Source organism: Myotis davidii, unplaced genomic scaffold, assembly GCF_000327345.1.
Source record: "Myotis davidii unplaced genomic scaffold, ASM32734v1 scaffold46, whole genome shotgun sequence".
NCBI lineage: Eukaryota > Metazoa > Chordata > Mammalia > Chiroptera > Vespertilionidae > Myotis > Myotis davidii.
Window position 1 is genome coordinate 5,543,683 of NW_006383006.1, and position 15,823 is coordinate 5,559,505.

The 15,823-nt window shown below is 43.2% G+C and overlaps 1 protein-coding gene across 2 annotated transcripts; it reads right to left on the minus strand.

Annotated features, from left to right (window-relative positions):
• Positions 1 to 3,181: 3,181 nt before the first annotated feature.
• KNSTRN (kinetochore-localized astrin/SPAG5 binding protein) lies at positions 3,182 to 15,007 on the minus strand. Of its 2 annotated transcripts, none has more exons than XM_015557621.1 (8): positions 14,992 to 15,007; positions 9,771 to 9,903; positions 9,012 to 9,059; positions 8,072 to 8,177; positions 7,853 to 7,946; positions 6,897 to 6,952; positions 6,115 to 6,189; positions 3,182 to 5,540 (listed from the first exon to the last, which is right to left on the minus strand). In XM_015557621.1, exons 2-8 carry the CDS (start codon positions 9,800 to 9,802, stop codon positions 5,409 to 5,411), a joined length of 543 nt encoding a protein of 180 aa, XP_015413107.1. In that variant the 5' UTR covers positions 9,803 to 9,903; positions 14,992 to 15,007; the 3' UTR covers positions 3,182 to 5,408. The 2 variants fall into 2 exon arrangements, with proteins under 2 accessions (XP_015413107.1, XP_015413106.1); XM_015557620.1 differs by having other exon boundaries at positions 8,072 to 8,189.
• Between the last annotated feature and the right edge of the window lie 816 nt (positions 15,008 to 15,823).

Here is a 15,823-nt window from a genome sequence, read left to right on the forward strand (position 1 = left end):
CGTGGTTAGGGGGTGATCATGCCGGCAGGCAGAAGTGGTTAGGGGCAATCAGGCAGGCAGGTGAGCGGTTAGGAGCCAGCAGTCCTGACTTGTGAGAGGGATGTCCCCCAAGGGGCCCAGATTGGAGAGGGTGCAGGCTGGGCTGAAGGATCCCCCCCCCCAGTGCATGAATTTCATGCACCGGGCCTCTAGTATTGTTATAAAGCAGATTATATGGTGAGAAAATGTTACCAAACCAAACCAATCAAGGGTCTGCTTGCCCTATGTGCAGCAAAGCTGAACACTGCACATCAAAATTTGCAATGGCGAGATTAAAGCTGTTTTACTAGTATTTGCAGGGAGTCAAGCAAGGAAACAGGAAGCAATCACTTGAAACCCCAACTCCCGATGGAGTTTTCTTTTTTTTAATATATTTTATTGATTTTTACAGAGAGGAAGAGAGAGAGATAGTTAGAAACATCGATGAGAGAGAAACATCGATCAGCTGCCCCCCGCACATCCTCCACTGGGGAAGTGCCCACAACCCAGGTACATGCCCTTGACCGGAATCGAACCTGGGACCCTTCAGTCTGCAGGCCGACACTATCCACTGAGCCAAACCGGCTTCGGCGGAGTTTTCTTTTAATCAAGGGGTTTTAAAGGCAAAGGTTGAGGGTTAAGGGGAACAAGCTACTGGTATGTGGAAGCACTGTTGGTACAGGTGTTGGAGAGCTTTGAAACTTACCCATTTATGGTAAATTCTGGCAAGGGGCTTCAGCATTGATCTTCCTGCACAACTGACCCTGTGCTTCTGAAAGGGTTTTGGTGTTCAGATACTGGTCATGTCCCAGTTTCTTGGTCCTGTGTATAGCTGGAGGCCAAAGTTTACTCCTCTGCGCATGCTTTGGCTTCATGAGTTGCAGTTTTGGTCTGTTGACTATGAGAGGCAACTCAGTAACGTGTCAGAAACAGGATAGGACCATTTTGAGCTGGTTCTGAAGTTACTAGTACAAACTCACAGTGACTGCTTATTCTTCACAGCGATTTTCAGTGGCTACCTTATGTCAACCTCATGAAAGGGGTCAAGTTTTGCTTATGATTTCCTGAAGCAAAAGCAAGACACGAACTAGGGCAAGCTGGTGTTGCAAAATAAGCTAAATTACGATTTGTTTGTATGACTAAACTGGTTCTGTCTCCTCGGAATTGTCAAGGCTGGCCTCCATTTGTTTATTGTATTTTAACACGGCCATCCATCTTTAACACCAATGCCAGATTCAGTTTTCTAAAACATTCATCATGATGATTGCCTGCTCAGAATGTTTCACTGCTTCCATTGCCTTTTTTTTTGTGGTTCCCAGATTGTGAGTTAAGGCAACCTTGGGCAACAAACTCACAGACACTCCATGGGCTATTTGAAATTTTGGGGGGAATCTCAGTGATACTTGACATGTTAGACATGTGAGCTACGAGCTTGAAGTAGGTCAGTTTCGACATTAGATCACGCCACATTCCTTCCAATGTCAAACAGGGAATGCAGGCAGTAGTGTCCAATTTGATTCCAAGGTTTGAGAAATTAAGCAATGCCCAACATCCCGTTAGTAAATCATTGTAGTTACTGAGCAATGAATTAAAAAAAAATTCTTTAGTTTTGTGTATTATTTTTTCAAATAGCTAATAAGTTGTTAGGACATATGTACTTATTATTTGGATGTAACTACTTACAGTAGTTAGGTATTTCTTTTTTAAAAAATATTTATCTTTATTGATTTCAGAGAGGAAGGGAGAGGTAGAAAAATCAATGATGAGAGAGAACCATTAATTGGCTGCCTCCTGTACGCCCCACACTAGAGATCGAGCCTGCAACCCAGGCATGTGCCCCAACTGGGAATTTAACCTCGACCTTCCTGTTCACAGGTTATGAGAGAGAATCATTGATTGGCTGCCCCCTGCACATCCCCCACTGGGGATAAAGCCCGCAACTCAGGCATGTGCCCTTGGCTGGAATCGAACCTGGGACCCTTCAGTCCGCAGGCTGACGCTCTATCCACTGAGCCAAACCAGCCAGGGCAGTTAGGTATTTCTTTTGGTGTCAAAAAAATATTACTGAGATAATAGGGCCCACCTTCCTCTAACTCCTGAGGTGAGGCGGTGGCACTGTGCTGTGCTTGCCGTTCATAACCCTGCTGCAGACACGGTGGGGCGTGCAGGCGTCTGCATGGTGAACTCAGGCTGCGAGGACCTGGGAGCAGGAGGAGAGTTTGCCAGGACCCTGCAGAACCCAGCCGATCCATCTCGGACACCCCTGGGTTTGCATTCTGCTGCGTGGCCCACCCACAGCGTTCTTAGTTGCAGCAACAGAAAGTGGCTGAGATAAGCAGATGTGTTGAAAGGCTGTTGGAGAGCTTATAGAATGACCAGGAAGTTAGGACCTCCTGCTCTGGGCCCTGCCTGTCACTGTCACTACACCCCTGCAGGTCCCCAAACCCCGATGTGGCTGCCACCACCAGGGTGGAGCTTCTGCTGTCTTTGGGCAGAATTCAAAACCCCAGACGGTGTTGTTGGCTAAGTCTTGGCCACGTGCCCATGCCCTGACTGCAAACAAAGCTGGAAAACCAGCTCCTGTGGTTATACCCTCCAGACACATGAAGTAGGGAGTTCCCCAATCGTAGGAAAGAAGTTCAGATACTTATGAAATGTTTTTTCATTTATAGGATTTTAAGCTTGACTTTGGAAATTCTCATGGCAAAACAAGTGAAACTTGGTGTGGAGGTATAGCCACCATTTTTCAAAGTCCTGGTGATGAAGTATGGAAAATGAACAAAAGCAAGAAGGGATTAAAAAGCAAGAAGTGGAACATTATGTCCCAATAGAAATTAATGTTTACATTCAAGAAGGAAAATAACCTGAAGTTATCAGATAAAAAAGTTACAAATCAAAACTACAGTGAGGTGCCACCTCATACCTATTAGAGTGGCCATTATCAATAAGACAATAACAAACGTTGGAGAGGTTATGGAAATTCCCTCCACTGCTGGTGGGAATGTAGACTGGTACAGCCACTATGGAAAGCACTCTGGCGATTCCTCAAAACCTTAAGAATAGAGGTACCATACAACCCAGCAATCCCTCTTCTGGGTATATACCCGAAAAACTCGAAATCATGTATTTGCAAAGATATATGCATCTCTATGTTCACTGAATCAATTTAACTTCTCTGAGCTATCTCCCCAGTTGTAAAATGGAGTAATAGTCCTTACCTTGTATGCTTATAATGAGGATTACATGAGACTATACATGAGGAACATAGATACATTTGCATATTACAAATGTTCAGTTAAATGTCAGACATAATCCCTTCTCATCTTGAACACTCTTAACAGCCCATTGCTCTTACTATGTTCCCCAAGACTCATCTGGATCCCCCCGTCTCTTTTAATCTTCCATAATTTTATTTTCTCCCTGGAGTTTCCAATGATCCTGCCACTGTCGCCAATTCTCCATGTGTTCACCAACTTGGCGGGTCCTCAACTTTTTTGCCAGCCTCTTCAAATGTTACTTTTCCTTCAGTTCCCAGTCTACCTCCTCCATAAGCCTAGCCCAGTTTACTGTAGAACACAGCTGTTATCACACCACCCATTGTTGATAAAGCATTATCTTTTATTTAACTTGTTTATGACCTGCATTGTTTGTTTCACCAAACAAGACTGTAAGCTTTGAGGTTTAGAATGTCATGCTACATTAAGTTTCCTATAGCAGCTAGCAAAGCAGAGGGTGCAGATCACTATTTGCTGGGTTTGTGTATCAATCTGTTTAGGTTCCAGATCAGATTAAGCCACATGCACAAGCGACAGATTCAACAGCACAGGTCAGAGGGAATAAAGTCAGGAGTGCACCAAGGCTGGCTGGTGGTGCAAAGCAGAACCATGAAGTGAAAGCCCCTTGGGGAGACCAGGCCACGAGAGCAGGGTCTCTACACGGGGAAGATGAGTAATGATAGACATTAAGATCATTCCATTCCCTGCGTTACTCGGGAGGCATGACAAGGAGGTGAGGATCCCACAACCGAGTTTCCCACCCTCTCCTTCCAAAAAGGAAGTAAAACTTCTTGGGGGGCCTGAAATAGCAGTAACAAATTCATTTGCTGTAAACAATCTTTTAAACTGTAAACATCTTGAAAATGGGTAGAAGACAATGTTCAGCCCCTCTCATCGGTGAGAACCGTTTAACTGGATTTCCCCCCTTCAAAATATTTGGGACATAACCAACTGCATGAACGTGTGTGTGAAGGCAAAAGAATTTAGCCCTGTAGGTTAGGGTTGGGGCATTAATGGGTGGCTCTGGGAAACCGCAGCAATGCTGAATAGTGGATGGGTTTGATGAAAAAACTGCAGGAAAAGAAGGAAAGGGGGCTGGCCAATGATTGCCTTGTCTAAGAAATGAAATATGGCTGTTCCTTAGGTAAACCAGCAGTGGGGGAGGAGGGGCGGCCTGCCATGAACTGCAGTTGATTAAGGATCCATGAAGCCAGGTCCAGGGTTGGCTGTGCAAAGCAAAGAGCAGGGACAGAATCATGCTCCGGAGTACAGGGAGGACAGGCAGCTCCTGACACAAATCTGGTGGGTGGAGTTTGGCCGCTGCTACAAACAGGGAACGCCCTCAGAACGCAAGCGAAGGTTCCGGGAAAAGGCATCGCGTAGGCATGGAGTACTTAATGAGTGGAAGGGAAAGATTCTGGATTAAATTAGAGGTGTGAACTTGTCTACATTAGTTCAATACTCAGTGAATATATTAAAATTAAAAGGCTATTTTCACTTCTCATTGCAATCTGAAGTTACAGAAATATTTATTTTAAAATTAGCACTTTATATATATACATATAAAAACACAGAAGTGATTTAGATTAAAAGCTCCAAAGTGTATTGTTTCAGTTGGTGTTATTGCTATCTATACCTTCACCCCATTTATTAAGCCATTTCAAGTGATTTTAAGTTCCCATGTGTCCAAATTAGAGGGCCCGCATGGCTCCTCAGTGGTGTTTCCTATGGAGACCTGTGCCCCATGGTACGATTCAGGGTTTCTCCCTGCGCATCTGAATGTGACCTTTTGGATCCTCTGGCTGTGGCTGGCTTAGTCTCCTGTTTCTAATAGTGGGTCGCTCTGCTGCCCAGGAGTTGATCCAAGCTTCCAGATTCCCTTCTTGTAGACCTCAATTATGTACATCTGAGGTTCAGAGAGCTGACCAATCTGACGAGTGAGAATACTTTCTTAAAGGAGGAACTGCCATTCCAGCACTAACTATCTTTAATCCTACTGCACAAACTGGTTTCATTCTTGGAATGGTGAAGATCACGGCCAAGAAGCAGATGTCCTTAGTGGCTTCCTCCAAGAGTTAATCCCCAAGAGAGAGCCATTTGGCCACTTGCTTTTTATCACATTTCTAATAGCTGCTCCATTTCCTCAAGGGCTGCTGTAAAATCATTTACTTGGCTGTTACATAGGGTCTGCTGCTCTAGGAACCGGGCCCTCTCTTCTTCTTTAATCTTCAACTTTACTTTTAAGGCCTGTTTGGAAAGATATTAAAAAAGACAAAATCAAACAAAAACTTTGAAACATCACGCTTATGTCCCATTGAGGGAGAATTCTCTGTATTCGTAGGGGAATTGAATTCTCTTTACAAATTTTCTGTAAATCTAAAATTATTACAAAATATTTTATTAAAATAAAGAAATAGATAAATAAGGGAGAGCCCTCCAACCCTAGCTGGTTTGGCTCAGTGGATAGAGTGTTGGCCTGTGGACTGAAGGTCCCGGGTGTGATTCTGGTCAAGGGCACGTACTATGGTTGCAGGCTCCCGGCCCTGGTTGGGGGCATGTGGGAGGCAACCAATTGATGTGTCTCTCTCGCATTCAATGTTCCCCTCTCTCTCTCTCTCTCTCTCTCTCTCTCTCTCTCTCTCTCTTCCTCACCCTCTCCTTCTCTCTCTTTCTAAAAATCAACGGAAAAAATATCCTTGGGTGAGGATTAAAAAGAGAGAGAGAGAGAGAGAGCGAGAGAGAGAGAGAGGGAGGGAGTGAGCGCGAGCGCTCTACTGTAGCAGGAATATAATTTTGCCTCAGGGTGATGTCTGCCTCTCACCTGTAACTCCTCCATCTGCTTTTTTGCTGTTTCATTAAAAAGCTTCAATTCATCTTGCAAAGTTTCTAACAGCAACTAAGAGGAAAGTACAATTAGTAAAATAAAGTACAAATCTTCACTGGTATGCAAACATTTTCTTCATATAAACTAATCTCTTTGTATAAAAGGGGAGCTGAATTAGATGACTGCTAACGTCATTCAGCCATTGCTGCGTCCACACACCTCTGGCTTCCCTACTGGGCACCCTGGAGGAGCTCAGTCCCCCGGAGGGACGAAGGATTATCCCACTTCCTGCTACACAAGCAACATGAACACACGTATCCACTGAAGGGGGGACTAATAACCTGGGAGAGCTGAGGATGGTTCCATATCTAGTGCTCTGTGACTTTAAGATGACAACTCATCTTCTGATCATAGAAACTCGAGAGACTTTAATCCCAAACAATTACCTTCCTACTTCACTATCTAGTTCTCAGCGAAGGAATAAGGAGAGAAATTGGTCTAGTATAACACAGAAACCAGAAAGCTCTGTATACAGGTCTATCCTGTTATGTGTTTTAAAGTAGCACATTTTCAACTCAGACTCACTCATATCCGAAAGCACAGGTCACCTGCCAAGTGAGATATGCTCTTTTGAGTACATATCCACCACTCTCTTCTTCCACTATCCCGGGTCCCAAAGGCTGCTTTTCGGGGTTTACTGAGCACATGGCAGCGATCTGGAGCCACGGCCCCTCCGCCCTCGCCCCTTGGCCCTCGCCCACTCACACCCAGGCCCTCACCACCGAGTCCACGTGATCCGGGTTGGATTCTTGCTGTGATTCTAGGGTTTCACTGTCTAAATGTAACGGAGACAACAAAATTAGCCTCACTTAGGGAACTGTGCCTTCCACAAGATAAACACCCAAAAACCCTCTGGGACAAGGACAAGCACAAGAGTTTTCATGAGGGAAAGTCCTCTAAGAGCTGCTCCTGACTCTCCGAGTTTTCACCCTGGCAGTGTGCCCACGCCTGCCTCAAGATACGTTTTAGCTCCTTCTTTTCTGTTTGGATATGGCCAAAAATTCATTCCGCTCTCCTCAGAAAATTTGTCCAAAGGCAACGTATAGTTTTGTTTACAAAACACAGAACTATTTTTAAAGTTTTTTAGGCCTTAAATATTATTATTTTTGATAAAAGTAGTACATACACATAAAAAATTAAAATAATACAAAAACACATATGAAGAATATATCCTAAACTGTACAGTTAACCAGTAGCATCCAGTCAGCATTCCTTAATTCAAGAAGCTCGGGCCCTTCCCTGGATGCTCAGGCCCCTCAGCTCCGTCCCTCACTGCTCTACACTGGCCTCTAGGGAGAGGGTCAGAGCTGGAATCCGGCTTTCACGCTGGGATTCTGCCGAGTGGCCAGAAACAGTGTCATCTCTCTCTCTTCCCACTTGAGAAAGTTAACTGTATGCTGCCAATCTTGAAAGAAATAAAATATTTCTGGTCTAATTGGCAAGGTCATACCTTTGGGCACCAAAGTGTTCAGATAAGAAAGCGCTAATCCTCTCTCTACAACCACCTGGAATCGGTCAGGCACAGTCAGCACCACCAGAGAAAAAAAGATGCTCCCAACCTCTGCATGCCTCGGCCAGCTGCTGCCACGCTGGACCCTAACACACAGCCCAGAACCACCCCAGCAGGGCGCACGCACACTGATTCCTTCGAAGGCTGCTGTGTGCTGTTTCTTACCTGGGTTGAGGCCCTTGCTCTCCAAAATCGCCAAACTGTTGTCCTGAAACTTCTGCAGCAGCTCCACCTTTTCAGTCAGGTCCTTCAGTTTTCCCTATGGGGTGCCATGCACAGATCAGGCCGGTGCTACGCCTCCGGGGTGGTCTGAGTGGCTGTCCCTCGGGGTTCCACAGGCATCACCCAGTGTGGCTGATGGCACAGGCCTGGTGGGTCTCTTACCTGAGTTTCAGTCAACTTCTGGTGTAACTGCTTGTTGACGGCCTCTAAGATCTGGTTCTTATCCTTGAGGTCTTCCTCTGACTTCTGCTTACTCAACGGCCTGTAGCTGTAATGATAACCGTACTTATATGAAGTGGTGGGGGGTAAAGTGGTGGACTGGGTAGTCTCACAAATAGGAGTTCGAATCCTGGCTTCATCACATAGTGGTACATGACCTTCAGTGAGTTGTATAACCTCTCTGAGGCTTGGTCTCCTTATTTCCGGAATTAGGATAATACCCACCTGTCATAATATTATTATTGTGAAGAATAAGAGAAAGAACACATGTACCACTCTTAGCACGCCACTGACACATGGTAAACATTTAATAAATAACAGCCATTATCACCATTAATATTAAATGTTCTTTTCATATTTCTCAGAGTTCTTCTTGGATAGAGTTTTGTTTTCAGAACTTTTAAAACATGCCCAGATTTGAAATTAGAACCTGCTTCTGCAGAATTTTCAGCTTATATTATTTCTGTCTTCAGGACTGCAAAATGCCCACGCTAGCCTCCAAGGCGGAAAGACAGGCCCTTCTCGTGGTTTCTCCTTCACCAGAAATACCACCTTGAAGGTGCTAACTACACGCAGCCCCTCCGATCCTGTAGGCTTCACACTCCCGTTCAGAGGTCACAGCTGGGTTTGACTTCTGGTCAGCAGTGGTCCTGGCACGGACGGAGCCCCAAAAGCTCTTGACTGGCACTCAAGATGGTAGCTTCACTAATCGTGCCCTGATAGTGTTTCTCCAATCTAGCTGTGCCTCACTCCTGAAAATTCCATTCAGATTTCTGGGTGGCACCCAGACTGTAACACATTAAACAAGTCCCAACAAATCCTGCACAACCAGGACTGAGATCCACTAACACAGTGCCCAACCTTCATTTACCCTGATGCTCACCTCTTTTTGATGTTCCTCTTGATGGCAGTATCTGCAGCTTTCCCCTGCCTAGCGGAGCAAACACAAAGAAATCAGAATGTAACTTGACTTATTGTGGCAGACATTTTGCAATATGTACACATATCACAGCATTATGTTGTATACTTGAAACTATAATGTAGTCAATGCCTTAATTAAAAGCCAACGACAATGGACTCAAGCAGAGAATTGTAACAGGTTGTTATATGTGTTGTGAGCAAAGCAGAACAAAGAGGCTGGTTTTCTGAGGAAAAGAACCAGAGATTTTAAACAATACAAATAACACAAGATTGAGAAGCTCTGAAGCCCATGCACTTTGTTTCAGCCCAGACTGAAAAAGGCTTATTAATAATGAACTCCCCTCTTACTCAAAAACGAATGGCCTTCTCATGACAACCTCACTTACATGCAGACTGAGCACTGGGTGGAGGACACACACGCGCACTGGGCTAACAACCAGCCCACCCACCGTGACTACCATTCAGGGCTGGGGTATGACCACAGTTAGCCATTGTACACTCCGAGCAGCGGTGAGAAGGGAAAGGATGTCTCTTAGCATAACCCTTGCTGTGCCTCTTCAGAACTGATCGACACGGAGGGTCCTGACAACAGCTCAGCAATGCGGCACTGATCCAGGTCCCACTCCAGGCTAATTGTTCAGGTGCCTTGTGCTCTCAAACCCCCACTTTCTAATTCTTGGTACTGAGCAATTTCTAACTGGATACCAATGATCTGACCCACCCATTCTCTCGTCTCGGTTTGATGCCTTTCATTACATCATTTTCTGAAACTCCTGGATGAAGAGATCTGGAAGCATCGACTTCTTTAGACTTCACAGGTAATAAGCTCTTAGAAGTGGCTCGAGTTTGTGTGTCTGCAAAGGAAAACAGGAGGGTGAAACCTCAAGCAGAGTTCCATTCTAAGTTGTTAGAAACTTGTATTTCATTCTGGCCGATCTCAATTTGTGAAGATCGAACCAGCGACCTTCTGGTGCATGGGTTGACACTCAACCACTGAGCCACACGGGCTTCTATTGATCTTTAGAAAGTAGAAGGGAGGGAGAATGGGAGAGAGGGAGAGAGACAGAGAAACATCAATGTGAGATACAGCAACTGGCTGCCTCCCACATGCACCCTGACAGGGGCTGGGATTGAACCCACAACCAAGACACAGACATAGAGCCCAAGACCCTTTGGTCTGAGGTCCAACACTCTAACCACTTAGCAAAACTGGCCAAGGCTAAACCGAAATTCTGTAATGCAGCAGTGCGGTGTGTTTAAGGGTAGCCAAAAGCTTCATGACATATCAAATGGAATGGCCAGATGGTATAAAGTGGGGGTTGACACAAGCAAAGAGCTAAATGAGAGGCAGGGTAGCAGTCAGCAGGGCAAAACACCATAGAATCCCTCATCAAACACCAGAAGAATCAAGGCCTCTTGAGGAGCTCCTAGGCTCTCTGCACACTCTCCGGAGGATACACTCAAACCGCTTCGAGTCTCTCCTTTAAATATCGCCTTAGCTGTTTTCCCAGCCTGTCTCCCTAACGACTCAAAAATATGTCTTGTGTCCCAGCGCTGAGGAGGGTATCTGGCACAGCAGCAGGTTCAATACCTGCGTGTGGAACAAGTGGTACACTTCACGGTCTCATGCGTTATTCGCACGTCATCTCTAGATAACCTCCTCTAGACTCCTTTCCCTCTTCCAAGCTGATTACCGTTACGTCAGCCCTGTAATTTGTTTACCCATCAGGTTCCGAGGTCCCCTCCCCGGCTTCTGTTCTGGTCCTTTGTCAGGCTACTGCCAGACGAGCAGGGAAACGGCCCTGCCATGACTCGTCTTCCCGACAAGAGTATTTTCCCACAACCCTATGCACTCTGTCCTCCACCGCACTTCTTACCATTTATATCCCATACCAAACTCAAGTAGTAACTTCTGGAATTAAGCACACTCCCTCCCTGCCCCCATGATTTTCTAGTTTACACTAACTTTTACTTTGTTCATTGTAAAATGGCTCCTTTAAGCTTAACCTAAAGAAGAAGCCGTAATAATGAAATCAAGTTGAAAAAATGAGGTTCAAAGCACTGGATCACAGGGATTAGGAAATTTTGTATTCGTATTTGAAAGAGTTTTTATTTTGATGACTCTAACTGTATAAGTTTGGAATAAATATGATTTCTCAGGTTAACACATTATTTCATTTATAGGTATACTCACTAGGCACTTATTTTCCATACTTTTTTACTCACAAAACAAAGATTAAACAGGTTCTTCCTGAGGTCTCTGTCTGAAATAAAAGGTAACCGTGGAGGAATGTATTTACCTTCTCCTCTCTCAAGTATTTATAGTTATTCATAGTAACAAATCCATCCCATGTAAAAAAGTGCTAAATCATAAATTCATTGGCTGTAATTAGTTCCAATAACCCGTATTTACTAGAACCTAAGGATTTTTAAATTTTGTTTTATTGCTTAAAGTATTACAAAGAGTATTACAAATGTCTCCCCCCCCACACACACACATTCTCCTGGCCTCCCCTACCCTCCAGTGTCTTGTGTCCATTGGTTATGCTTATATGCATGCGTACAAGTCCTTCGGTTGATCTGAACCTAAAGATTTCATTGTAGGACAAATTTAGCAGGATTTAACAAAGACTGTCTTCTTAAAATGAGAGGTGCTGGGGGAAAATGAATGCTGGTGTTCAAAGAAGGAAAGGGGTCTTGTTTTTCACTGCATATTGTTTCCTAACTTTGGATTTTTTTTTAATGTGTATATGGTACCCAGTCATAAAACTAAAACTTGGAGTTATGTAAAACTTGGGAGTGATGTAAGCATCACGGCACAGTGAGAAGACTCCTTTGTTTCTCTCCATTAGATTTAAAAAGAGGGGATAAAGGAGGAAAAAAATCATAGAAAACCATCAAATTAAAATATGAGAGAGAATCACAAGGGTAAAGAAACAGTGGAGACACAGAGTAACCAGAAAACCAAAAATGGCTGTTGTTATGTTCTCATATGTCAATAATCATGCTAAATGTAAATGGACTAAACTCACCAATCAAAAGGTATAGAGTACCGAGATGGATTACAGAAGAACGAACTATATGTTGCCTGCAGGAGACTCAGCTCCAAAGATAAACACAGGCTTAAAGAGAAGGGGTGGAAGATGTCACTCCAAGAAAATGGCATTCGGAGAAAAAAGTGGGTGTAGCAGTACCTATATGAGACAAAATAGATTTCAAAATAAAAAAGTTAGAGAATCAAAGATGGACATTTAATAATGATAAAGGGGATAATTCATCAAGAAGACATAACACTTATCAATAAATATGTACCAAACCTGGGAACACCAAAACATATAAAGTAATTACAAACAGACTTAAAGGAAAAAACTGACAAAATTGCAATTATAATAGGCAACCTGAACACCCGACTCATAGATCATCCAGACAGAAAGTCAATAAGGAAATACTACTTTAAATGACACATTAGACCAAACAGACTTAATTGATATTGACAGAACTTTCCATCTCCAAATACTAGAATACACATTCTCAAGTGCACATTGGAATTCTCAAGGATAGACTACATGTTAGTGCACAAAACTAGTCTCAATAAATTTAAGGCTGAAATCATACCAAGCATATTTTCTGACCACATGGTATGAAACTGGAAATTAACTACAAGAAGAAAGCTGGAAAAACTGTAAATATGTGGAGATTAAACAACATGCTACTGAATTACTACTGGGTCAAAGAAGAAATTAGAGACCAAAAAATACACAGAGACAAATTAAAATGAAGATATGATGTAACAAAATTTTAGGTGTGCAAGAGGGATGTTTATACCATTACAGGCCTACCTCAAGAAATAAAAAAAACCCCAAATAAACAATCTAACATTATACCTTAAATAACTAGAAAAAGAACAAATGAGGCACAAATTCAGTAGAAGGAAGTAATAAAAATAGAGCAATAAATGAGATAGAGAAAAGACAATAGAAAACAATAAAACAAAGAACTGGTTATTTGAAAAGATAAACCTCTGGCTAGAGGAGAAAAGAGAGAAGACTCAAATAAATAAAATCAGAAATGAAAGAGGAAGTTACAGTGGACACTGCAGAAATACAAAGGATTATACTAGAATACTATGAAAAGATATACATCACCAAACTCAATAACCTAGGAAAAAAGTACAAATTCTTAGAAGTATTCAACCTTCCTAGACTGAATCATGAAGAAGTGGAAAACGCATTTAGATGGATCACTAGTAAGGAAATTGAAACAGTAATAAAAAAAAAATCTTGCCCTAGCCGGCTTGGCTCAGTGGATAGAGTGTTGGCCTGCGGACTGAAGGGTCCCAGGTTCAATTCTGGCCAAGGGCACTTGCCTGAGTTTTGGGCTCAATCCCGAGTAGGGTGTGCAGGAGGCAGCCAATCAATGATTCTCTCTCACCACTGATGTTTCTATCTCTCTCTCCTTCTCCCTTCCTCTCTGAAATCAATAAAGAAATATATTATTTAAAAAACAAAAACAAAACTCTTAAAATAAATGACTGGGACTACATCAAATTAAAAAGCTTCTGCACAGCAAAAGAAACCATCAACAAAACAAAAAGGTATTCAACAGAATGGGAGAAGATATTTGCAAACCATACCTCTGATAAAGGGTTAATATCTGAAACATATAAAGAACTCATATAACTCAACAACAAAAACAATCTTATTTAAGAAATGGGCAGAAGACTGAATAAGAACTTGTATAGGGAAGTCACATCTGACCAACAGAAATATGAAAAGATACTCAACATCACTAGTTATAAGGGAAGTGGTAAAGCAAAACCACAACGAGATACCTCCTCACACCTGTTAGAATGGCTATAATCAATAAGACAAGAAACTACAATCGCTGGAGAGGCTATGGAGAAAAGGGAACCCTCATATACTGCTGGTGGGAATGTAAATTGGTGCAGCCACTATGAAAAACTGTATGGAGGTTCCTCAAAAAATTAACAGAGCTACTATATGAGCCAGTAATACCTCTTCTGGGTCTATATACCTTAAAAATGTGAAAACACTTATTTGTAAAGACATATGTATCACTGCATTCATTGTAGCACTGTTCATATTCGTCAAGACATGGAAACAACCTAGGGCACGTGTCCTTCGCCCGATGATTGGAAAAACACGATATCGTACATATATACAATGGAATACTACTCAGCCGTTAAAAAGATGAACTATTGCTATTTGTGACAATATGGAAGGATTTTGAGAGTATTATGCTAATTAATAAATCAAACAGAAAAAAAGCAACTGTATGATTTCACTTGTATGTGGGATATAAATAAAAAGCAACAAACATACAAACCAAAAATCAAACCCATTGATACAGACAACAGAACGGTGGTCACCAGAATGGAAGGGGATCAAACACATTGTGACAGGAGACAAGCCTTGTCTGAGTAGCTCAGCTGGTTAGAGCGTTCTCCCGATACACCAAGGCTGTGGGTTTAATCCCTGGCCAGGGCACATACAAGAATCAACCCATGAATGCATAAATACGTGGAACAACAAACTGATGTTTCTTTCTTTTTCTCTCCCTCCATCCCTCTCTAAAAAAGGCAGTCAATAAAAAATATAGTTATTTAGGAAAAATAGACTTTGGGTTCTGCGGACATAATATACAGATGCTGTATTATAAAGTTGTATACCTGAAATTTATATATATAATGTTATTAACCAATGCTACCCCACTAAATGTAATAAAAAGAAACAAAAAAAACTGAAACGTAAAAACAACCAACTTATGCCCCAAACGAAAACAAAAAGCCTGGAAGACAGACGTCTGAATTTCCGGAGGATGAGGCCCAGAAGTCAGGATTTTAAAAAGATTCCCAGGTGATTCTAATGTGCGGCCAAGGTGGCGAACCACTGCTTTAAGCCTTGCGAGAAAAGCTTATTTACTTCACAGGTAAATACTGCTACTTCCTCAGCCAGCTGCATGGGGTCACTGGGAAGGGATCTTAGCTGCTTCAAAATCTCCCACAACAGATTCCTCTTTTTATTTTTATTTTTAAATATATTTTATTGATTTTTTACAGAGAGGAAGGGAGAGAGAGAGAGAGTGAGATACATCGATCAGCCGCCTCCTGCACATCTCCCACTGGGGATGTGCCCGCAACCCAGGTACATGCCCTTGACCGGAATCGAACCTGTGACCTTTCAGTCCGCAGGCCGACGCTCTATCCACTGAGCCAAACCGGTTTCGGCAACAGATTCCTCTTTTTAAAAAAAATCCAGGATTAACTGAATTTGAAAAACAAATACAAGCTATCGACTCGCTCTTCTAAACTTAACTGGACCGTCTACCTGTCCCGTAACAGGTTCTGATGTTTGAAGCTTACTTGGTGCTACCACCTCCGGCTTAGGCAGCTGGACGCCTGCAGGCCCTGGGCAATGACTGTCGGCCACAGGCCAGGTGGCAAAGCAATCAACACAACGTAGTCCAGTATCTTCTCCCAAGTTTCTCGAATGCTCTAGCTGGGCCTGACACCCCCCTCCTACCCCCCACTTCACTCCACACATGTTTACGGAGAAGGTACTGCAGGACGGACACTGTGCAGACACAAATGTGACCCAGACGTGGTGGGAAACCCTAGTGCCCTCCTCTAAGTATCTCGTTTCTCAAACGACACTCCAGATAGCGCGTCTGAAAATAAAGCCGGTAACTGTTTACGAAGGGCTTCCTGCGCCCCGGACTCCCGGCCCCGGACGGGCCCCCTGACCCCCGGGGGTC

Coding starts and splice junctions, on each gene's coding strand:
- KNSTRN (XM_015557620.1), bottom strand. CDS start 9,802: ATGAAAGGCATCAAACCGAGACGAGAGAATGG. Junction 9,060..9,770: donor AAACCGAGACGAGAGAATGG/GTGGGTCAGATC, acceptor TTGCTCCGCTAG/GCAGGGGAAAGCTGCAGATA. Junction 6,953..7,852: donor GAGCAAGGGCCTCAACCCAG/GTAAGAAACAGC, acceptor CGTTACATTTAG/ACAGTGAAACCCTAGAATCA.